This window comes from Erythrolamprus reginae, chromosome 3 (genome assembly GCF_031021105.1).
Source record: "Erythrolamprus reginae isolate rEryReg1 chromosome 3, rEryReg1.hap1, whole genome shotgun sequence".
NCBI lineage: Eukaryota > Metazoa > Chordata > Lepidosauria > Squamata > Dipsadidae > Erythrolamprus > Erythrolamprus reginae.
In genome coordinates, this window is record NC_091952.1 from 222,616,718 (window position 1) to 222,640,838 (window position 24,121).

The window sequence follows — 24,121 nt, forward strand, 5'->3', positions numbered from 1 at the left end:
GGGGGCTAATCGTAGCTGCCAGTGGCAAAATTAACCATGCAAAACTAACATCCCTCTGTTCTTTTAAAAATATATGATATGCTTGTGGTGAACTGTAATAGGCATAATTTCCTACAATTTTCTTGGAGTCTTTATTTAAAGAACAAAGGGCTGCAGTATTTGTAGTGTTGGCTGTGCTTATGATGCAAAACTCTTGATTTCCTGAAAAAACTTTAAGGGAATTTAATAAGAGTATTCAAATGAAATTAAATCAGCTTACGGAAGGCCAGGACTTGTATGTGTGGAAGAAGAGAAAAAAATGCTTTAAAAAAACCACTGAATGGTGGGAGTTCTAAATGAAACTTTTTTTTTTGTAAGTCAAGCTCAGCTGCTGATGACATTATAGGTGTATTTTATGGAGCTTCCTTGGTTATAGTGTAGAAATACATGCTGTAACCTTCTGGATTTTTGCTTCAGCTTCTCAGATGAGTTTATTCCTTGGAAATCTCTTTCCCAAGTAGTAATCCTAGGCGTAGGACCAGATTATCTTCGGGAACATCTTCTGCCTCATGTATTCCAGCAGCTACTTAGGTCCCACAGTCGGCCTTTTCCAGGTCCCATCGGCCAGACAATGTTGACCGGCGGGTCCTAGGGGAAGAGCCTTCTCTGTGGCAGCCCCAGCCCTCTGGGAACAAACTCTCTCCGGAGATATGTACCGCCCCTCCCTCCTGGTCTTTTGTAAAGCTTTAAAAACCTACTTCTGTGGGTGGGCATGGGGGCCATGAGTGATAACACAGTCTCCGGCCAATACGAGATATGATTGGATTTGATGAATGTGTGCGAGTGTACATGGGGTCTTTTAAAATGTTTTAGTAAATTTTCTTATTTTTATAGTTACTAGATTTCTTATATATTGTTATATTTAATGTTGTACACCGCCCTGAGTCGCCTCGAGAAGGGCAGCGCAGAAAGCTAATTAATTTAAAAAATAATAACAAATAACCAGGCCCAACCTACCTAGCAGCCCAGCCCCAACTGAGCTGATTAATAACATAAACTTGAAAAGCCACATGACAGTGAAATATGGAATCCTTATAGAACAAGTAAGGTTGTTTTTTAACCTGAACAGTATGCAATTGAATATAATGCTGTTATATAAGAAATTTGCCCTTCTAAGCTTATTCATTTTGATTTCAACTCAAAGAAAGCCTCTTTCTACACTACCGTGATGGTCCTTCTATTTATTTTTGTGTTTAGGAATATTACACAAGCTGTACCTGAAAGATTTTATCAGTCCTGAGAATGTTCCCTAGAAAAGACAAAGCTCTTAGATGTGGCATGCATGAAAGCAGCAAGAAAGGGAAGCACAAAGCAAAGCCTTGTGGCTATTTATGCTACTTAAACCTGGCAGCATTTAATTTCAGCCCTCAGGTAATTCCAGGAGTGCAATGCACATTAATTAGGGTAATAATATTTTCAGTGTATCTACTGAAAGGCTGTAAGATACAATCTCCCAACACTATCGGCTGCACCATCAGCAGCTCACATATTTTGATGGATTTTTCTTATGTTCTCCATCAAACTAAATGAACCTTTAAAGGAACAGACTGCAGTAGCAATACCTAATTGTTTGCCCTTGGACTGCAATGCAGACTTGAATGACTTCTAATTATACTTCAGTTTGTGAATTGCACTCAATCACTTATCAAATGTGACTCTCAAACGTTTATCCTAATGAAGTTTATAAGGCTTAATTTTTCATTTTAGAGTTATGTATTATATAATATCCTTAAGACAACACAAAAAGACATTTATTTCATATGCAACTTTATTATACATGTGTCAGACAGAAATATTGTATTTAACATAATATTCTCAAATACAATAACACCATAAATATATCTTTGTAACATAAATTTTACTGAAAGAGCCGGTTTTCAGAATCAGATTTTAATTGTTTTGTAGACTGTCAGCTGCCTTTGCTAGCAAAATTATTTCATCACTTTTCCTCTGAAAGCATCTAATGCATCATTCTTGAATTTACTAAATAATGAATAAACTGTTTGTCTGTTTGTTTATAAGACTCATCTACTACATTTACATTAGTGCTCACACATTTCAACAGTCAATGCAAGAATATTAAATGAAAATCATCATGCAAAGACAATTCTCAAAGTGATCTACATTTGATGAAGCCTTCATAGCAACTGCAGTCTAAATATCTTCCAAATCTGCCATATCCTTGTTCTTTAAAGAAGCTTCCTTCTTTAAAGAACAAGGACATTAAGGAAAGTATTAAATAGACATATAGTAACACATCAGAGGAAAGTCCCTGATTCTGGTAATCATTACATCCAGAGAATCCAATGATGACATATCTGGAGCTTCATTATTTGAATATACAGAAGGTCTGCACAGGTAGGTTAAAGTTAATCATACGTTAGCCAACTCTTATACTCATTGCCTTCTGTGTCAACTTTCTAACTGTGCATTAAGGTCATTTCCAAATGGCATAATCTAATTGTGAAAGAACTTAGCTAACTAGGTTAATCAGTAACCTTTGAAGCATTTTCTGGAAATCCTCAAGGAACCTGTTGAAAACCAGTAGTTTTCAGTGGATTCGTTTGCATTTTTTGCTATTGCGATTAATAAACAAATGCTATAATCTTACTTTCAGTAGATATGTATATTTTTTAAGTTCCTGTTGAAGCTCAGTTATTTATTTAAACTGCTGACGTTATTATGCCTGTAAATATGAATGATATGATTTATTTAATTTGATCAAGTAAACACTCCCTTGGTTTTCATTTGTAGTAGATCCATCAACAGAAATATATTTCCTTCCGTATTGGCAGAACCTAAGGGTTGTTTATCTTTATTATCTGTTGCAATAAGGCACAAAGGTAGAGGCTCATAGCGCCATGTTCTTTTGTTCTAGTGATTTCTCTTTTAATTCCTCATTCCACTTTTTAAAAAGTTTATCCATTTCAGCTAAGACAAAATTTTAGAAGAACATTTAACGGAACATTTTAGGGGTCTTAGCTGCCTTTGACTAAAACATTGTACAGAACAATGTAGAGAGTGTCAAAAAGTGTATGCGCGTGCATATGTTTCTCACAGCATTAATACTGCCTTGCAATTAAGAGCTAGAGGCAATTATTTTATCCTTTTTGCCTACAATAATTTGTTTATTAGAAACAAGACAACTGAAATTGAGAATGTACAAGTACAGTATTATACATAGTTAAACTAGCAATACTCTTGAGCTACTAACAGAAACATCTCACTTTTATCAAGAATGCATGCGTTGATGTGTGTGGGTGTATATATGCAAAATAGTAATACTTTATTGATTAAGTAATACTTAACATTTAAGTCAAACAAGAACCCAAGCATAGAAATGAACCAGGGAACTGGTCACATCCTGTTTAACTCCTTCCATATGGCTCTTAGTAGAAACTTTATTAAGCCATGAATGCTTAAGAGACATTTTCTACTGTCATACAGTTTTGATGAGCCACATGGACTAATGTCAAACATGGTCAAACTGTGTTGATATGACACATAAACACCTTCCTATGGAGTTAAAAAAGAATGCAAATAAGTTTCTAATAAGCTGGAGTGAAAAAGTAGAACAGGAAATAACGCTGAGAGTTTGTATTACTAATACTTACCTGAAACAGTTCCTAAACTACTTTGCAATACTGGCAGCCATCCAATGCCTCAACCAACAGGTCTGGCTTATCTCTCCTTTTTCATTAATATCTCAACCACACACATACACACATTAAATGTTAGCCGCCTGAACTATTTCCTCAAGCAGTTCAAAGTATCTCCAGGACGCTTAGGTACATTAAGGGGATGAGACATCGATTTTTTTTGTTTTGTTTCTACACTGTGGGTTAGAATACTATACAAGATTCTCACTGGATCAGTTCAATGGCCACACTAAAAAACAACACATTGGGTCGCCCAGCCCAATGCTTGTAGAAGATAACTAGCCTAAAAAGGGGGACCTGAGCATAGTAAAATCTTCTTGCAATTTTCTTCATATGCATATGCACCAAGACAAATTCCTTGTGTGTCCAATCACATTTGGGCAATAAAGAATTCTATTCTATTCTATTCTATTCTATTCCTATTCTGCAACTGGAATTCATTCCTGCTTCCAAAACAGAGGAAGAGAACTGCTTTATTTTAAATGGGAGTGGGGGGAGGGAAGTCCCATATTTTGAAGTTATGGTTATTACTATTGTGTTAAAAGCTTTTATGAGCGGGAAACCGGTTACAATTATATTTCCCTTTTGCAGGGAGAAGCAAGCATTAACTAGCTTCGGAAGGCACAGACATTTCCTATCCAAGTACTGTACTTGCCCGGGGATGCATCTGGTGCATTTCCATACTCCCCCTCAGGCCGGCTACGAGGCACACTCTGGTGAGTCAAAGACCGCAGGAATTTTTTTTTTTAAACCAACCTCTGCTCTCTCCTTGCGACCTTCCAGGCAACTCCAGAGCGCGCCTGATCCTCCCTGATCCTCCGGGAAGCCTCCGGCGCTCTGCTAATCCCTCGAGCTCCCGCGTTTCTCGTCACGTCCCAACCCAAAGAGCGCACAAGCCCGCCACCGCATCACGACATCGCCCGCAAAACAAAAAAAACCCGCCGGGCCGGCTCCGCTTCGCCCCCGCGCAACCACGTCGCCTCAAGGTCACTCCCGCGAGTGATTTTCGTGGGGTTTTTTTCCCTCCCCTCTTCCTCCTCCCGGAGGAAGGAGACTCCGGCGCGTGGGATGGGGAACTGCGCGTGTGGGGCCGGCGCCGAGGCCCTGAAGAGCCGGACTTAAGCAACAGCTTCCCTTGCCGCCAATTTCCTCCCGCTCCCCCCCCCCTTCCCCGTTCTCCTCAGCTCGTCCGCCCGCCCGGCAGAAGAGAACTGAAACCGCTCCATCTTCTCGGCGGCCCTCAGCCAAGACGCTCCTTTTTACGTGGCGCCCCTCCCGAGGCGGTAGCTGTGCCAGGCTCCGGCTTGAAGCGACGCGGTGGCCGCCCGAGCGGCAGCGGTTCCCGCTACCAGTGACGGAACAGGAGCCCCCGGCGACGAAAGCGGCTCCGGGAAACCGCCGAGGAGACACAACCGTGCGCGCCGCCGCCGTCTTTGCAGCCCGTCCTGCTCTCCCCGCCCTCGCCGGGGCCGCTCGCCCGGGAGCCGCCCCCTTTCTCCTCCCCTTGGCTCCCACCCCCACCTCTCGTCGGCGAGGTCCGCGAGGGTCATGGAGTTGGTGGGGACCTATAAAAACCCCTGAAGGAAGAAGCCCGGGTCTGTCGATCACCCTCGGGCGAGCGAGAGCAGGTGGAACGCACCGAGACGGCGGTACCCGGCGCGCGGCTGACCCATCACCATCACCACCATGTCCTGGGGCTACGGCAAAGAGAACGGTGAGTTCCTCCGCGGTAGGTTGAAGGTCATCCTCGGTCGCTCGGGGATCTGGAACCGGGTTCGCGTTTCTGAGGCTGAGCCAAAGCCGAGCGCTCACCCCCCGCCGCCGCTTGCAGTACCTGAGCCGTTCCGGATAGGCTGCTGTGGCTCCCCGGTCAGAGCTCAAAGGAAGCCCGATCTTCAAGAGAGACCGGCTCTGGGGCGAAACTGCCTTCTGCTCCATATGGATTGCTGAGAAGTAAGAGGTGGGATTGTGGAGCGAGTGGTGGGAGATGGGGGTTCTGCTTGGTCTTTTCTAGCCTTCGAGCTGGACCGAGACTGAATGTAGGAACTAATCAGATTTCCAAGTAGGAGAGTTCTGAGTGGAAGAAAGTAATCCTGCAATCCCATCAAAGGTATCAGGTGCAATAGGTGAGGAGCTTGTTAGGCCATTTGACCTTCAGGTTGACCCAACTAGCGCAAGGGCTGTGTCTACTGGGGATGAGGGGAGCTGTGCACAGCCCAAAGGCAATAAGTTGGGAAAGGCTGCTACGGATTCTTCTCACCTGAATTTCCACCTGCCTTTTACTGCTGGGTCCTCCTTCCAAGCAGAGTTTTGGAAGATACACTGTGTTGCAACTGCAGTGACACTTTTTAAGGAAAAGGAATCTCACTTCTTCCAGTTTCTGCTAGGTAACTGAAAGGCCCAGGAGAGGATTTTTTTGTATCTTCAGGAACTCTGTTAGAATAGAATAGAATAGGATTCTTTATTGGCCAAGTGTGATTGGACACACAAAGAATTTGTCTTTGGTACATATGCTCCCAGTGTACATAAAAGAAAAGGTACATTTGTCAAGAATCATGAGATACCACACTTAATTATTGTCATAGGAGGTCAAATAAGCAATCAGAAAAGAATCAATATTAATAAAAAAATCTTGAGGATACAAGCAACAAGTTACAGCCTTGGAGTCATAAGTGGGAGGAAATGGGTGATAGGAATGATGTGAAAAAATTGATAGTAATAGTAGTGCAAACTTGTAGAATATGGACTTAACATTCCAAGAAGTGCTTTGCCATCTCCAAGCACAGTGATTGTTTGAGATGGGAATTTTGTTCCCACTACATTGAGAAACAAGTTTGCTTGCCTAGAATTGGGTAAGCTACTGTTTCCCCCCCTCTAAAATACACTAGGAAACGGAAAGCTGTTATTTTTATTTGTACAACAAAATCATGGAAAGTAAAATGTAAATGTGTCAGCCGGTGTTTTGCTTTGCAAAGAAGGGGTGACCTGTAAATTTTAGTCGCTATATGTCCAGTTCCTAGAATCTCCTTGAACTTGATGCATCAATTTAAATAAGATAGGTGGGCTTCCAGTTTGTCATTGCTCAGATCATAAGCATCCTTAGCTTTTAATTCCCAACAATAGCTTAGTGTAGAAATCTGAGTGATGCTGTTTCATTCATCTCAAAAAACCCTCAGGCCCTGTGCTCCAGTTTGCTACATCTGTACAAGAACATATTCAAGTTTAACTGGGCTTCTCATCTTTCCCCAGCCTCCACTAGTTTTTTTCCTCATTTCCCATCTGCTTCTCTATGTGATCTTTCTATAATTAGAGCTTCAAATTCTATCTGGCCAGAATAACTTCATTCTTTCAAAAATGTTTAAAAACTTTTTAGGTATCCTTATGGCAGGAGAAGAGCCAGGTTAGTCAATATTAGCAAAAAATAAGGAGTCTGTAGCACCTTTTGCAGCTAACAAATTTTATTAAAAGGCACAAGCATCAGCTTACTTCCTCAGATGCCTAGAGGGACTAATGCCAGCCCTATGAGGTAGACCAAATCAGGTAATTGGTTCCAGTAGAAGATTAGAACTATACTTTGCTGATATCAGCTGTAATAGTAAAAGTTTGCACGTTTAACCTATTCCTCAACCCCATTTCCCTGTTACAACCCAGAAAATTCATGGGAGCCAGTCTTTTCTAATATTTTCCCACCTTCTTGGACTTAGTGCATGCTTATGCATCTCTTGTTATTTTCATACAGAAGTCCTCGAACTTGGCAACTTTAAGACTTGTGGACTTTAACTCCCAGAATTCTCCAGCCACAAGTCTTAAAGTTGCCAAGTTTGTGGGGACCTCTGTAATAGCTTCTTGACTTTTACAAGGTCATCTCTCCTAGAACTAGACTAATGAAGTGAATTGCAGCTTGTGCCTTTTAATAAAATATTAGTCATAAAAGCTGCTTCAATCTTTAATATTTTTCTTCTTGATCTTTTTATCTTCTTGATCTTTTATCTTTATCCAGGACCCAGATTGCTGGGGGCAATATGCTGACTCTGTAAACTGTTTAGAGAGGGGTGTATAAGTGCTGTGAACCGGTATATAAGTCTAACTGCTATTGCTACTGCTGCCTTCCTAATTTTCAACTGCCTTAAAGCATTAGGCCTTTCCCCCTGTTTGTTTTCCTTTTGTGTTGTTATTTCATGCTTTGTGGGGGCTTCATTCTTGCACTTTTCTTTCTCTGATTTAGGACCTGCTATTTGGCACAAGAACTTCCCTCTTGCCAATGGAGAACGACAGTCACCCATTGCGATCCAACACAAATCTTCCAAATTCGACCCTGGACTGAAGAGCTTGAAAATCACATATGATGGATCTGCGGCACAGAAGATAGTCAATAACGGGCACTCCTTCAATGTGGTCTTTGATGACTCTGGAGACAAGTGTGGTTAGTATTGGATGAGTTTTCTTAGGCTTAAACCTTTGTGGGAGAGATGGAAGCAGCAGCCAAAGGGGAGGGGAGGGCTGACTTGAGAAAACTTAATTGATGTATGGCAGAGGGATATTTTTCTAACCAGAGTTGCATATAACCAGAAAATGACAAAAGTTAACTTTTACTGATGATTCCCCCACCCCCAATAGCAATAGGTCTTCTAAAACCAGTAAATCATCTTGTGCTAACAGCAATGAGGGAAGGCTGTATATCACTTCAGTGTTTTTATTTATTTATTTTATTTTTTGAATGTATATGCTGTCCTCCTCCTAGCAGACTCAGGGCGGCTTACAATAATAAAAATAAAAACAAGTAAAAAATTGAAATCCAGTATAAAAGACATACAGTCATCACTCATTCATACTTCTGACCAGAGTAGAGAACTATCACTCAACGGCCCCAGGTCTGCTGGCATAAGTATGTTTTCAATGCATTTCAGAAGGTGAGAAGGGTGGGGGTGGTACTGAGGGGAGTTGATTCCAGAGGACTGGGGCCGCAACAGAGAAGGCTCTTCCCTGTGGTCCCGCCAAGATGGACCATGAGGTCTTTTTCTGCCGTCAGTCTTCTATGTTTCTATGTAACATTCCTGTATTTTTCTGTATAATATATCACATGTCTTTTTGAATCAGCATTAAGTGGAAGCTCATTTTATGATGAGGATCATCCATTATTCAGGAACATATATGTCATGATTATTCCAAGATAAGTGATTCTAATTGCCATTAGATTCCAATTCTCTCCATTTAATATTCTTTACTTTTTTTAAAAAAAGGAACAACATGACATTTTCCCCACATTTCCATATGTTTCAGTTAGTCATTCTTTGCTGGAAAATGTTCTATTCACAATAATTCTAAATTAACTCCCTCTTTTTTAGCATTTTGTAAGTTCTCTGTCCTTTATGACGATTCTGCAATTGCTGGCAGTGCAAAGCTGATCTCAGGGAACAGGAGTTGAAATGTTTCCTTTTTAATCGTCCTGATTTGCCAATGCAATTTCCCCCCCCTTTCAGTATCCATGAATGAACATTCTAATCTGAGACATAATGACGCTAGAAACAAGTGGGGCTGCTTTGTTTCTCGGCACTACCTGGTTTGATTTGCTTATGCAAATGTTCTGTATTTTCTCCTCATGTTGGCAGCCTCATTGAGGAGACACCTTCAAAGAACCTGGAACAGCTTGGATTTGTATGCTTTCCAAACAGTATTGAAAATAGCCATGCAGTGGCTACAGTTCTTTTAATATTTAAATGGACTACCCTGGAAGAAAATAGGTTGTGCAATGTAGCCAGTGTGTATACAATCCATTTTACTGTTAGCATTCCCTGTAATAAAAAGAAAAATACCCCTAAATACAGGCCTGATTGCAGGATTTCTTTACTGACTAGGAATAGGTTTTAGGTTCTCACCCACAATTACCTTCTCTGTGGTTACTGCAGGCAGGAGTCAACCATCTGGAATCCAGACCCTTTAATGAAATTCAGTTGTCTGAAATATGATAAGAAAACTGCATGTAAAACATAAATAACGAGGATGCCTGTTTTATGTTTCTTTGTGTAATTGGGGGGGGGGGGGGTTTGCATCCTTTTTATTATCTCAGCCTATAGTGCACTGATGGTGAATCTTTTTTTCTTCGGATGCCAAAAGAGAGTGTGCATGCACTATCACACATGCATGAGTGCCCACACAAATAATTCAATGCGGCCCTATCTGGATCGGGAGTCACTGCTCACAGTCACTCACGTCCTCATCACCTTGAGGTTCGACTACTGTATTGCTCTCTACATGGGGCTGCCTTTGAAAAGTGTTTGGAAACTTCAGATCGTGCAGAATGCAGCTGTGAGAGCAATCATGGGCTTCCCTAAATATGCCCATGTCACACCAACACTCCACAGTCTGCATTGGTTGCCGATCAGTTTCCGGTCACAATTCAAAGTGTTGGTTATGACCTATAAAGCCCTTCATGGCACTGGACCAGATTATCTCCGGGACCGCCTTTTGCCGCACGAATCCCAGCGACCAGTTAGGTCCCACAGAGTGGGCCTTCTCCGGGTCCCATCAACTAAACAATGTCGTTTGGCGGGACCCAGAGGAAGAGCCTTCTCTGTGGCAGCCCTGGCCCTCTGGAACCAACTCCTCCCAGAGATTAGAATAGCCCCCACCCTCCTTGCCTTTCGTAAGCTCCTTAAAACCCACCTCTGCCGTCAGGCATGGGGGAACTGAGATATTCTTGCCCCCTGGGCTTCTACAATTTATGCATGGTATGTTTGTATGTATGATTGGTTTTATAACAAGGGTATTTAGCTGTTTTAGTATTGGATTGTCACATGCTGTTTTTACCACTGTTGTTAGGCGCCCTGAGTCCACGGAGAGGGGCGGCATACAAATCCAATGAATGAATGAATGAATGAATGAATGAATGAATGAATGAATGAATGCCTGGGGAGGGCAAAAACAGCTTTCCCTACCCCACAGAGGCTCTCTGGAGGCTGGAAGTCGCCTGTTTCCCAACTTCTGCTAGGGCCAGTAGGCTCATGTTTCACCCTCCCCAGTTTCCAAACGCTTCCTGGAACTAGGGGAGGGTAAAAACACCCTTTCCCATTCCCGCAAAGGCTCCCTGGAAACTAAAAATGCCCTCCCAGAGATTCTGTGGGAGCCAAAAATCAGCTGACCAGCACAGACATGCATGTTGGAGCTGAGCTAGGGCAACAGCTCGCGTGCCAGTCGATATGGCTCCGCGTGCCACCTGTGGCACCCCTGCCATAGGTTCACCATCACTGCTCTAGTGTGTTTGCATGCATGAGTAGTCACAGTATAAAATGTACATATTTATATATTTTGTCCTCATTGTAAAATTGGTGATTATTGAGGAAGATACACTTTTTATTTTGGTTGTTTTGGACACAAAAACAGAGAAAGGAAGGAAAAGATTGCAGTGGAAATGTAGGTATAAGCTATGAGTCTTATGGGCAGGAATTTGAGATTTTTATTTTATTTATTTATTTATTTTGTCCAATACACAATAATACACAATGAAGGCTATAGAGGATATAGCAGAGAAGAAATATGAGATATAGGAGAGACTATAGGACAGGGGACGGAAGGCACTCTAGTGCGCTTATGTACGCCCCTTACTGACCTTTTAGGAATCTGGAGAGGTCAAACCTGTTGGGGGTTAGGGGATGATACTACGGAGTCCGGTAATGAGTTCCACGCTTCAACAACTCGATTACTAAAGTCATGTTTTTTACAGTCAAGTTTGGAGCGGTTAATTTTTGTTCACAATTCTAAGGAGAAAGCACTACTATCCATATGGACTTGCAGCTAATACTTAAAAACCAGAGGTGAGGCTTGAATTTCTGCAAGAATTAACTACATTTTGCATTAGCAGATAAGCTAGATAATCTACAGCGTGCTTGTGCCACAATTTTATGATTAGTCCTTCCCTCCTAGTTACTTTTCATGCTCTTAAGTCTCCCTCTCCTCTGGTTGGAGAAAGGCAATAGGGCCAATGAGAGTCAGAAAACTGCTGAACCTTCAGAAATTCAGTATTCTAAGGAGGACAGAGGGATCTCTGTTGTTAGACTTTCAGACTGAGACTCAGTCAGTTAGCTGGAGAAAGTAACAATGTGACAAAAATAGTTTTAAAGATCTTTTCAAGCTTTCACTTATAGCCAATCTTGTCTCATGGCCCACTTTCTCTTTTCTGCAGAATTTCTTTTTTAAAAAGTCTACGGAGAGGGGCGTCATACAAATCCAATAAATTATTATTATTATTATTATTATTATTATTATTATTATTATTATTATTATTAATAATATGGGAAGGAGCAGAAAATAAGTATGCCAATATTTTTCCAGTCTCCCACATCTTGTACAGTGGTACCTCTATTTAAGAACGCCTCTACTTAAGAACTTTACTAGATAAGAACCAGGTGTTCAAGATTTTTTGCCTCTTCATAAGAACCATTTTCTATTTAAGAACCCGAGCCCGGAAAATTTTCCCAGGAAATTTGAGAGTGGCACCAAGGCCTGGCCAGTTTCCTGCCATTGCCCCTTTAATCCCGGCCATCTCAGGTTTTTCTGGACTGCCACGGGAGCCTTTCAGTGGCACTTAAGGAGGCATTTTCCTTTCTCTGGGTGCTTGGAGAGGGAATAAACCTCTGCCAGCACCCAGAAAAAAGAAATGCTCCCTTCGCTCTGGGCAGCGACTGTCCTCCTCCTCTTTTTCCTCCTCCTCCTCCCATCCAAATTCAGAACTTTTATTTCTTTCCTAATGGTTTTGCATGCATTATTTGCTTTTACATTGATTCCTATGGGAAAAATTGCTTCTACTTAAAAAAATTTCTACTTAAGAACCTGGTCACAGAATGAATTAAGTTTGTAAGTATAGGTACCACTGTACATAGAGTCACATATGTGAGAATTAGACTGTTCCGTTCTCAAAATCAGTAGTTTAAAATCCATTTTCTTCTTGAAACACCAAGATGCTACACACAGCATTACATATTTAAGACTGTAATGCATTACTTTGATAGATGAGAGAGAACATTATGTGACTATTCTATTATTTATACTAGAACGTATGTTGTTAATGTTTACATTTTTAAAATCCTGACTACCAAAGTTTATAACTATTGTAGCAATCAGGTAACTAGTGAAGGATAATATAATGAAATTTAGAATTTTATCTGTGCTGTTTTGTCACAGATGTGCACTTTGTAATTCTTTTACAATTAGTCTGATGATAGAGAGGGCTTGGCAAGGATCCTTTAAAGTCCACGTATAATATTTACTGATCTTTTCTTTACAGTATCAGAAGCATTGCAAATCCTCAAATGGCTTCATTAATTAAACAGTTGCCCTACAGAATGCTAATACGTTTTACTTCCTAGGGTCAATTTTGGCTATGTATTTTGATTGGTCTGCCATTTTTGCAAAATGTGTATGCAAGGTAATATTTGTAATGTTGAAGGCTTCTTTAATTCCCCCCCCCCCAAGAGCTGTAGTCTCTTCAGTTACAGTATGTCTGGTAAGTAGATAATACACTGCATCAGAAATTTAAAAAATCCTTTGCAATATGTTATATTAGACTTCTTAAGCATTCTATCTACATTATATTAATATTCATTTATTTTTCTTTATTCTTTTAATAACTTTTATAAATAGCTTATTGAAATACATAATACATAATTTTCTCTAATTGTTTATTATCAATAGATCAATTAAATAGTTTTTAAATAATCATCATAGTGTATTAGGACTGTGCAAAGTTTTGATTGGCTGATTTGATTAGAAAAGGTGTAGAGCAGATCCTTAAAATACAGATTGAGATCCATTGGAACAGATCCTCATAGTGATCCAGCATTGTATGGAATGTACCAGAGCATATAAACCACTTTAGTTGCTTCTCTGACCCTTTAATGGATAAATCATTTTGTGCACGTGCAGAAACAAGTGCTGGACTGGCTCTGCCTGAAGCTTTTAAGATGGCATCTGGTTTTTTTTGTTTGGTTGGTTTTGACCAAAGACAAATAACCCCTGCATTTCACAAGCAACTTGGCCAATCTGACGCCATTCAGTTTTATGTTGGGATTAAATTTTGAGAATTCTCAGCCATCATAGATAGCCCCTACTTCTACTTTTATTTTCTGAGAAAGAAAATTTAAATGTTATGGAAGTTTGTAATTGTATACTATACTATTTTTTAATTCTGTGCTTACTGTACCATACTGCCATGGTGGCGCAATGATTAGAATGCAGTACTGCAGGCTACTTTTGCTGACTGCTGGCTGTTTGATCCTCACTGGCTCAAGGTTGACTTGGCCTTCCATCCTTCTGAGGTCAGTAAAATGAGGACCCAGATTTTTTGGGCTAGTATGCTGACTCTGTAAACTGTTTAGAGAGGGCTGTAAACCACTGTGAAGCTGTATATAAGTCTTAACTGATATTGCTATTCACCTGAGCAATTTTTAAAATCCAAGGATTGTTAGAATCAGCTTTGTATCTCAAGCTGTAGTTTATTCTGCTATGTTGTTTGGTGGCTGTTCTACATTTGCTCCTATGATCACACAGTGTGGATTCTGCTTTCTTGAGGCTATGATAAAACTGGTTTATTTGTGTATATGAATAATAAATTGGTTATTAAATAAGGGCAAGGTGATTATGATATTAGTCCATAATCCATTGTAGATAAAGTCAATAAAATTAATCAAAAGCTTTTCAATTACACACACATACATCATGGAAAAGATCAAAAGTTCACATATGGCTATTGGGATCACTTATATATGTGGGTCATTAAGGTCTAATTAGTATTTAATTATTTAATTGATTTTAACTTGTATTGTTCTAGGTAAATCACTCCTTACATAATACTTTTGAAGCACGTTTTTATAATATATTTTTAATTAATAATTCAGTGCAAAGCTGAAACAAACAATGATGCAGAAAAACATAACTTAATAAAGATATCTCTTTTACTTTGGCAGTTGTACGTTTCAATAAAACAGATGTTTTGGAGGGATTACTCATGCAACTCCCTTATAAAACTACTCCCAAAATATCCTATAGAACCACACATAACAGTTAAACCTCACCCAGTCTGAACTTTCTGATATAGTCAATGGCTATCAACCAAGGACAGTCTACTCCTTTATAAGACCCTTATTCAGCATGATTTTGGAAGTTCTCCTCATGCCATAAGTAACATAGGCATAGAGTACCTGTAGAGGTTTATGGCTATTAAGACATAATTGTCCAGAAGGAGAAGACCCAACTTTCCTCACTCAAGGACAAGGCAATCCTTGCCCCAGACACTTTTCTTCAATTTCTTCATCAGAGTTTGTATTGGGAGAAATAATACTAATCCATTGTTTGAATTGTCTGATTTTAATCTTAAATGTAATAATAATAATAATAATAATAATAATAATAATAATAATAATAATTTATTAGATTTGTATGCTGCCCCTCTCCGAAGTAGTAGTAATAGTAATAAATTCTTTTCCACATGGAATTGTTTTCAAACATCAAATAGTACAATATTTTAGTTTTAGCTATTTTGTCATATTTTATAAACTATATCCACTGAAATCAATATAACTAATTCATGAGAAAGAATGTTTAGGCTTGGGAGTATGATTAAATGTATCAAATAAGACAAGTCTAGATTTCCACACCATACAACGCAAGTCTGTTTGACACCCTTCTCTCCAAATTCTTAGAAAGCCATTGAGCTCCATGACTTTCATTTAATGTCTAAGAATGTATATGAAAGTCATGAGACACAATGGCCCTAATGACAATATGGATCTGATCCAGCAGGGATCTGTTTTACAGGTGGATTACTCCTGGTTTGGACTGGTTCTATAGAACTGGTAGCAGTTCTATATAATTAATTATAAGATGACGTCAGTATCGTATAAAGAAAAATTACATAAGATGTTTTATCAGTGGCATTATGCTCCAGCACCTTTAGCCAAAATTCATCCAAACATAAGTAATAAATGCTGGAAATGCAAATCTGCTATAGGTACATATTATCATATTTGGTGGCTATGTCCGGAAGCAAAAAATTTTTGGACTAGGATTCAAATTTGGTTGAAAGAAATGTTAAATTATCAATTGGAAATCAAACCTGAAATGTATCTTTTGGGAATAATTAGAGGACAGCATAGTAAGGAAGATTACTATTTGATAATATATTAACATCAGCAAGGTTGGTGTTTGCACAAACTTGGAAAAAGGAAAATATACCAAATGAAGAGATGGTGATTAGGAAAATGCTCGATTGTGCTAAATTAAGCAAATTAACATACGAATTATAGAATAAACAAAATAAAGACTACTACACAGTTTGGGGAAAATTATATAGTTGGATAGAAAAGAAAATGAATTGAATTAACATCTAAGAAAAAGAATGAATTGTTGAAAACAGAATTGTAACGTATTAAGCTGATCCACTTTGTGTTTGTTTTATATTTGAAAGTTTGTATGTCTTGTTTTGTTTTTTCATCATTAAAATTAATTAATTAAATAAATAAATAAATAAATAAATATCTTATTTGCATACGTATATCCCTTTTTTATGCAGGGAATCAAAAACTGTGGTTCAGTATGGCTTTTTAACTCATATTCAAGCAGCCAAATAATTTACAGGTTTATCTATCTATCTATCTATCTATCTATCTATCTATCTATCTATCTATCTATCTATCTATCTATCTATCTATCTATCTACCTACCTACCTACCTACCTACCTACCTAGTTAGTTTAGGTTAGTTTAGTTTAGTTTAGTTTATTTATTTTATTTTATTTTATTTTATTTTACTTAGAATTGTATGCCACCCACTCCCAAAGGACTCAGGGTGACTGGATATTGTTTCTACCTGCAAGCAATACCATTCTAGGAGATAGTTCTATATGAAATTAGCCTAGGTGTCATATGAGGACTTGCTATACATATATTTTTGTGTCTTTAAATAGAACTTCCCCAAGGTACATTTAAGGTAATTGTTGACAAACAGCCAGTAAGTAATATCTATAAATACAGGCCATTTAGGAAAGGTTTCTCCCCACAAATTATCTCTTAAAGTTAGACCTTGTGCTGCTATCAGTCTCCTGCTGACTTCTCTTAGATAACCAGCTGCTGTTTATTAGAATAAATTACTAAAAGTACATTTTTAAACACGTGAATAGTTTTGCCTGACTGGTTCTAGAGATTCTAAACTGGGAAGTTAAGATAACCATCCTGCCTGTAAGTTTCAACTTGTGCTAATTCAGAACCAAATATTACCAAATATAGAAAGTGTGGTTATGAGAGATAGCATTTAAAAGGAAAAAAACCTCTCCCAAAATGACAATTTGCCCTGTTGGTAGGCTGTTGGGTAATGATTATAATTCACCCTGATTGAACTCAATAATGGCCTGTGGGTAAGTGAATGACAAAACAGCCTAATCCTTTATAATCCTTACTAGTTTAACTCAGGTCAGCTGTAATACAGAATTTTAAAACATGAAATATTTGGGGAACATTTCTACTCTTGCATAATAATTTTTTTGTCATAACCCACATACATACATACATACATACATACATACATACATACATACATACATACATACATATCCAGACCATCTGCCCTTTTGAGAAAGTATAGGTGAACTGTGTTGTACATAAATACTTTGGCTTGTATTTTTATAGATTTCTGTCTCTTTTCTTACTCTATGATTGAAGAACACTAGATAGCAAATCAAGTTATATTAGAGGCAGCCATCTGAGGGAAAAATGTGTTTTTGAAAGCACTGAAATGCTCTAAATCTTATAGTTATGCAGGACCAGCTGAGAATTAGACTTGTCAAATGTTAAAAATGTAATTGCTTTCTTAGCATGCAGATGTTCCTATGAAACTAGCTCCTATTAAGATTCAGGATCAGAACGTGGTTTGCATGTGCAAGTTACGATCTTTAAGAAATTTTTATTAGGTTTTTAAATGTCTCCTCAGCTGATATGTAGGAGAAATTCAATTTATCACAGCAAGATCATATTTGATCAATGTGCTACTAAGTCAGTGGGAAATTTGCTATGGGGGCAAACTATTGTATCTTCATAATTTTCAACTCTTTGTTTTTATCACATTGCTTAACCTGGCAAAGGCATTAGTGAAACTGTAACCCAAAAATTAACTCACTGTAAGAAAGCAATTAATAGTTTTTTTATAAGGCACAAGCTCTCTTTTAGTCAGGAACCAGTTGATGGACAAAGTCTTCAACAGCTATTTTTATTTCAGTGCTGAAAGGTGGCCCAGTTGAAGGAATTTACAAATTAAAGCAGTTCCATATTCATTGGGGATCGTGTGAAGGCCAGGGTTCTGAACACACTGTTGATGGAGTGAAATATGATGCAGAGGTAAGACCTTCATTAATTTAATTAACTGTTTATTTTTGTCTGTGTTTATGTGTGTTTGTTCACTATTGAAAAATATGCTAAACTATATAAGAATTGGACATTAAATATATAAGAAATGGATGTTGAGATGGACCAAATTAATATTTGATGGCAACTGGAATTCCATTCTAAACAATACTTTTAGCAACCCATCTATTAACATGGACTAAATGGAACTTTTTGCATATTCTCTACTAATATTATTAGTCTGAAGTCTCTATGTTACCTTAGTTTTTTATTTTTAGGTATACTTTAATACTGACCTTTCAGGATAGGATAAAAACAACTCATCCTTTTCTTTTTAAAGCAACAACATGAGACGCATTGAAATAAAAATAAATGAATCTCATTACAACTAAGGGTTCTTAAAAAGGGGTTGCTCTAATTTAAGCTGCTTCAAGTTCTGTATCATTATCAAAATTATATCTCATTCTGAATCTATTTGATCATTAAAATAATTGTGTCCCAGGTAAAAGAGGGGAACAAATATTATTGTTGAAATAAATTAAACTACTGATTTAGTTTCTGGACTAAGATTCAATAGACAAAACTGAGACTGTTACTAGTGAAATGTATTACTTAATATATTGCAATATATATTTTCACATTTTATAATCTAGACATGTCTATTCTGAAACAAGTTCCAATTAGTTCAAAAGTGCCTATTCCTATTTGTAAAAGTAAAAAGTCAGATTTCAGGAACAAGTTTCATTATAATTGTTTGGTCTAACAGAATTTATAAATGACATATGCACAAATATTGTACTGATTACAAGCCAATTTATACATTTTTGAAAGGGGTCTTTCCAAATGTATGTATGATACATATAGGGGTCATATTACTTTTTAATCCTAAAATAAAATTAGTAATGGAATGAGTAATTATGTCAGATAGGGCTCGGCGTGCCATGGGTCTAGGATGTACACTTTTTACAGGCCTGTCAGTCACTATTCAAAAAATAATACAGAGCTATCACTTTGATGATAAATGCAATGGATACATTACCACAAGGAATGTACCCTGGCTTAGACTCGTTAGGTCAGCCTTCTCCTGTCTGCTACTCTGCTATTCCTAGTTAGGTTGAGATACGAATGCAGAGTAACAGCTAGAAGGCCAAAAGTTGGGAAAAGTTACTTTATGACATTGAATGCAATAACTTTAAGTTTGAATTGAATCCAGAAGGAAATTAGCAGTTAATGTACATGATAGAAAACCAGTGAGTGGTAAAAGCTTTCAGAAATCATTTTTGCTACTTCATTTTGCCCTTTTTTATATATAGCTAAAAGCCATTTCTTTTTCAATATACCTGATCCTTCTCAAATTTATATAAAGTATAGCTCTGAATGAATATCTGAATGAAAGGATTGGCAGTCTGCTCATATATTAGTAATAGTCTGAGTGGCATGAGAAGACAGTGTGAGAAATATAGTTGTATTTGAATATTTTATTGTATGGGAAAAGGAACTAACAAGCCAGTTCTTATCTCTGAAATCAAGAAACGCTTTTAGGTGAAAGATTAATATAATTTATTGAGTTCTTCTGTTTAAAGGAAAGACTATTAATGGATATTTTCTGTCTTCTGTATTTTTCTTGATTCCAGCTCCACTTAGTGCATTGGAATACAAAATATGGAACTTTCGAAGAAGCTGTGAAGCACCCTGATGGCCTGGCAGTTGTGGGAGTGTTTTTGAAGGTAGTATTTCCATCTGTAACTTTTATATTTTCAGGATTTGATCTAATTTGATTTGATTTAATTGGATTTGTATCCAATTAAATTTAATTAAATTTAGTTGGATTTATCCAGCAAGGTAACTTTACTCAGAAGTGAATTAACTGCCTACATAAATTCCAGATGTTTTGATGATAACATTGTTCCCTTTATATTAATTCCTATTGAAAACTGAAAAGGTCGGTTAATTTTTTAAAAAAGAACCTTAAATTTGAAAAGGGTCTAAAAGTCAGCTGGATGCATTTTCTGGTCTGCTACAGGATTACCAGAAATTGATTTAATTTATATGCAACCGGATTCCAAACAAGCTACACAGTTTGCAGAGAAAACAAGCTTTTATGATACAAGTGAAGTGAGCAAACACATTGCAGAAAAACAGATACTTATCTATAAAGATTCTTACTGAAAAATCATGAAGATCCTTCCATATTTAACAGATTCTTGCAAAACATTGTAATCAAATATGGGATACAAGTACAAAATTCATATACACAAGTACCTACTATAATACTTGTATGGATTCGATGCATCTAATTTTTAAAAAAAAAAAATATTTTAAATACTGTATACCAGAAGAGTTGAGCTTAAATGGTTCGTCTGTATAAAATAATAAGCAATAAAATTATGTATATTTGATCTGTGGTTATTCATATTTTTATTATACTTCATTATATATGTATATATGTGTCTACATTTTTATGTCACTATATGTAGAGTAATATTCCATTGCTATTGGCAAATCTGATTTTCCAAATTTATTTCAGAAAATTGGTAATAGAGGATAAACTGAGTCAATATTGTTTCAGAAGCTGAGTATTGAGTTTATTTTTGATTTAATACTAACCTCTTGGAAAGAGATCAGTGGGCCAAATTTAAAAGGCTTCTTCTGTTGGAAAATTACATAAACACATGGACAGGGGCACAAGGCATAAATCAAGCTTCTCTTTATCCTTTTGTTTCACAGGTAGGAAATCCGTGTCCTGGACTACAGAAAGTTGTTGATGCGCTAGGTTCCATTAAACACAAGGTAAATGCTTTTTTTTCTTGGTAGCCAGGAATATAGGAGCTGTGAATTTTATTATTCTTTTAAAAAACATGCGCATGTGTGTGTGTATGTGTGTTGAAATAAAATTGCTTTTAATCGGTATTTTAAAAGGCAAGGCTTAACTATATCTTGTTTAAAAGTGCTATATTTAATGTTTACTTTTCAATTCTACACTACCTACATGGATTAAAAACTTTTGTTAATTTGGTATCCCGCAGGGAGGAGGTAAAATAGCATATACTCTTCTTTATCACTATAGATAAAATAATATCTCAGCATATATTTTATCATGGATTTCAACTCCCAGAGTTTTTGACTGGGAAATTCTGGGAATTGAGTTGAAATCTATACATCTTAAAGTTGTCAAGATTGAGAAACACTATACTGCATGGGTCCCCAAACTTGGCAACTTTAAGACAGGTGGACTTTAGCTCCTAGAATTCTCCAGCCAGCATAGATGACTGGAGAATTCTGTAAATTGAAGTCCACCAGTCTTAAAGTTGCCAGGTTTGAAGATCTCTGCTATACTATTGTTTTATCAAACTTCTCTCTTCTAGGAGAAAGAGGTTAACTTTACCAACTTTGATCCCTCTGGTCTCCTACCTGCCTCTCTTGACTATTGGACTTACCCAGGATCTCTGACCACACCACCTTTGCTTGAATGTGTCATCTGGATTGTTCTGAAGGCACCTTTGTCTGTGAGCAAAGAACAGGTAAATTCGTTTGCTTCAGACATTGTACTCCCCACTTTTTGCCACTAGGAGTTACTAATCCCCCCTCTAATATCTAAATAGACAGCATGGGCAAATTGTTTTTCTGATAGAATTTCACACTGTTAGACTTAGCAACATGAAACTGCTTTTCACCCCTGCATGTTAGTCTATGAAGGAAGGAAAACATGGGAGCCTTTTCTGACTAATTTTTTTATTAAAAGGCATAAGCTTTCATATAACAAAGCATTTTGTTTGCTAGTATAAACTATTTTCATTCAGTTGGGGAAATTCACAGACACAATAAGCTAAATGATATGAAGGTGGTGTTTACCAGGATAGTTCACTTCATTATGTGATCATCAACCATGTCACACATGTGAGTGCTTTGATATGGATGAATGTATAGAATAACATCTACATACACACCTATGCGCTGGCAAATTAAAATTAGACATGAATTCTCCTCTTCCCTTTATTATTTATTGGTCTGTATAATTCAGACACATGCAGAAATATTAAAATACCACAAACATCCAAAATGATTGTGGAAGAGCTGTTACGTTATATTAAAGAACATAGGAATCTGGGATATTCTTAGGTACATTTTTCTATCATTTAAACCTACATATCTGTCTTATATCAGATTTAACCACTGAGGCCCAACCCATTATTTTATGCTCTAAATTTCCTCAGTCTAGAACAGGGGTGTCAAAATCAATTTCATTGAAGGCGTCAGGGTTTTGTTTGACCTCGCCTGGGGTGGGCATGGCCAGGGGTGAGTGTGGCCAGCTTGAGATCATTTGTGTTGAGAGCGACTGTTGTGATTTGAGTGTTCTGCCAGTGAAAATGGGCTCCCAAGCTCCATTTTCAACCACAATGACCTGTCCCCCTCTGCCAGTGAAAACGGATCTCGGGGGCCATGCACAGTCCTCCAATGCTTCACTTTTGCTGGCAGAAGCTCTGTGAGCCAGTCCTTTGTTATTTCTAAAGCCCGGTGGACCACTTATTATTATTATTATTATTATTATTATTATTATTATTATTATTATTTATTAGATTTGTATGCCGCCCCTCTCCGTAGACTCGGGGCGGCTCACAGCAATAACAAGAACAATGTAAAAACAAATCTAATAATTTAAAAAACACTAAAAACCCCATTATTAAAAGCAAACACACACACAAACATTCCATGTATAAACTGTATAGGCCCGGGGGAGATGTGTCAGTTCCCCCATGCCTGATGGCAGAGATGGGTCTTAAGAACTTTACGAAAGGCAAGGAGGGTGGGGGCAGTTCTAATCTCTGGGGGGAGCTGGTTCCAGAGGGGGCCGCCACAGAGAAGGCTCTTCTCCTGGGTCCCGCCAAACAACATTGTTTAGTCGACGGGACCCGGAGAAGGCCAACTCTGTGGGACCTAACCGGTCGCTGGGATTAGGCCGGATCTGGCCTACAGGGCTTGAGTTTGACACCCCTGATCTAAAACATTCACGACATGTTGAATTTCAACTTCTACAGTAGCCCAAAAACCATTGAAGCCAATGCCAGACTGGGAAAGGTAGGATGGGAGATTATTTGCTATTTTTATTTGTGTCAAGATACACAGGAAAAACTGTGTTCCTAGTAAGTCTTACATCACAACCCTAAGAATCTTCTTGAAATAGACAAATACTAATATCCTTTATTTCCTCCAGATCAACAAAATCCGCTGCCTTTGCTTCAATAAGGAAAATGAACCTCAATGCAGCATGGTTGACAACTGGCGCCCTTGTCAGCCTCTGAAGACCAGAGAAGTTAGAGCCTCATTCCAATAAGTTATTGCTATTAGTTCTTCCTGCTGAGCACAAATTGAAATGCGATACATGCACTAGCCTCATTCCTCCCCCTCTCTTTTCCTACTGTTCTTTTTCTTCTTCTTCTTCTCATCTTTGTTTGTAGTGAAAAGGAAAAGGCCATCAGCAAAAAGGAAAAGCATAGCTATAGCAGTGTGGATGTGTGTCTGCAGAATCTGATACTTGATAAGAATTGCAGTGATATTCATGTTGGTACTGCAACATGACATCATCTTTTGCAGATTGCTAAGAGGCTGGATGTTAAGCCGCAAAAATGAAGCCATTTCTTACAGAACATCTGTATAGAATAAAATCTTACATGCACTAAATAACTTGAATCTTTAATGGAAGCACATGAATGCATTTTGAAGTAGACATTCTTCATCTGATTTAGAATATTTTGACTCAACTTAGTCACTTAAATGCAGCTCTTGGTACTGAAGAATAAATGTCTTAGCTTTCAAATAGTTTGATGTGTAAATATTGTTTTGCATTTTTTAATCATGAATCTGAACCATGACTTGATGTTAGTATGCTTTTATTTTTCTAATCACAGATGTTAACGAATCTAAATGAAATGCTATTATGTTTAAATGAAGGCAACATTTAAAAATAATGTCATAATTTAAATAAAAACATTGTATTTTAGATATATTCTCAAACCAATAAAGTTGTTTTTGGTCTCTAAA

The 24,121-nt window shown here is 37.8% G+C and overlaps 1 protein-coding gene across 1 annotated transcript; it reads left to right on the forward strand.

The window, feature by feature from the left end:
- The first annotated feature begins 348 nt into the window (after window positions 1–348).
- On the forward strand, window positions 349–24,121 carry LOC139165079 (carbonic anhydrase 2-like). Its single transcript, XM_070747996.1, has 7 exons — window positions 349–5,412; window positions 7,924–8,121; window positions 17,958–18,076; window positions 19,717–19,809; window positions 20,810–20,872; window positions 21,448–21,603; window positions 23,295–24,121. The coding sequence occupies exons 1-7, from the start codon at window positions 5,385–5,387 to the stop codon at window positions 23,412–23,414; spliced, it is 777 nt and encodes a 258-aa protein (XP_070604097.1). The 5' UTR covers window positions 349–5,384; the 3' UTR covers window positions 23,415–24,121.

Bases quoted from the DNA above. Each gene is read 5' to 3' on its own strand.
- LOC139165079 (XM_070747996.1), top strand. From the start codon at position 5,385: ATGTCCTGGGGCTACGGCAAAGAGAACG. The intron at 18,077-19,716 runs GTAAGACCTTCA...TCTTGATTCCAG, and splicing joins GAGTGAAATATGATGCAGAG to CTCCACTTAGTGCATTGGAA. The intron at 20,873-21,447 runs GTAAATGCTTTT...TCTCTCTTCTAG, and splicing joins TAGGTTCCATTAAACACAAG to GAGAAAGAGGTTAACTTTAC.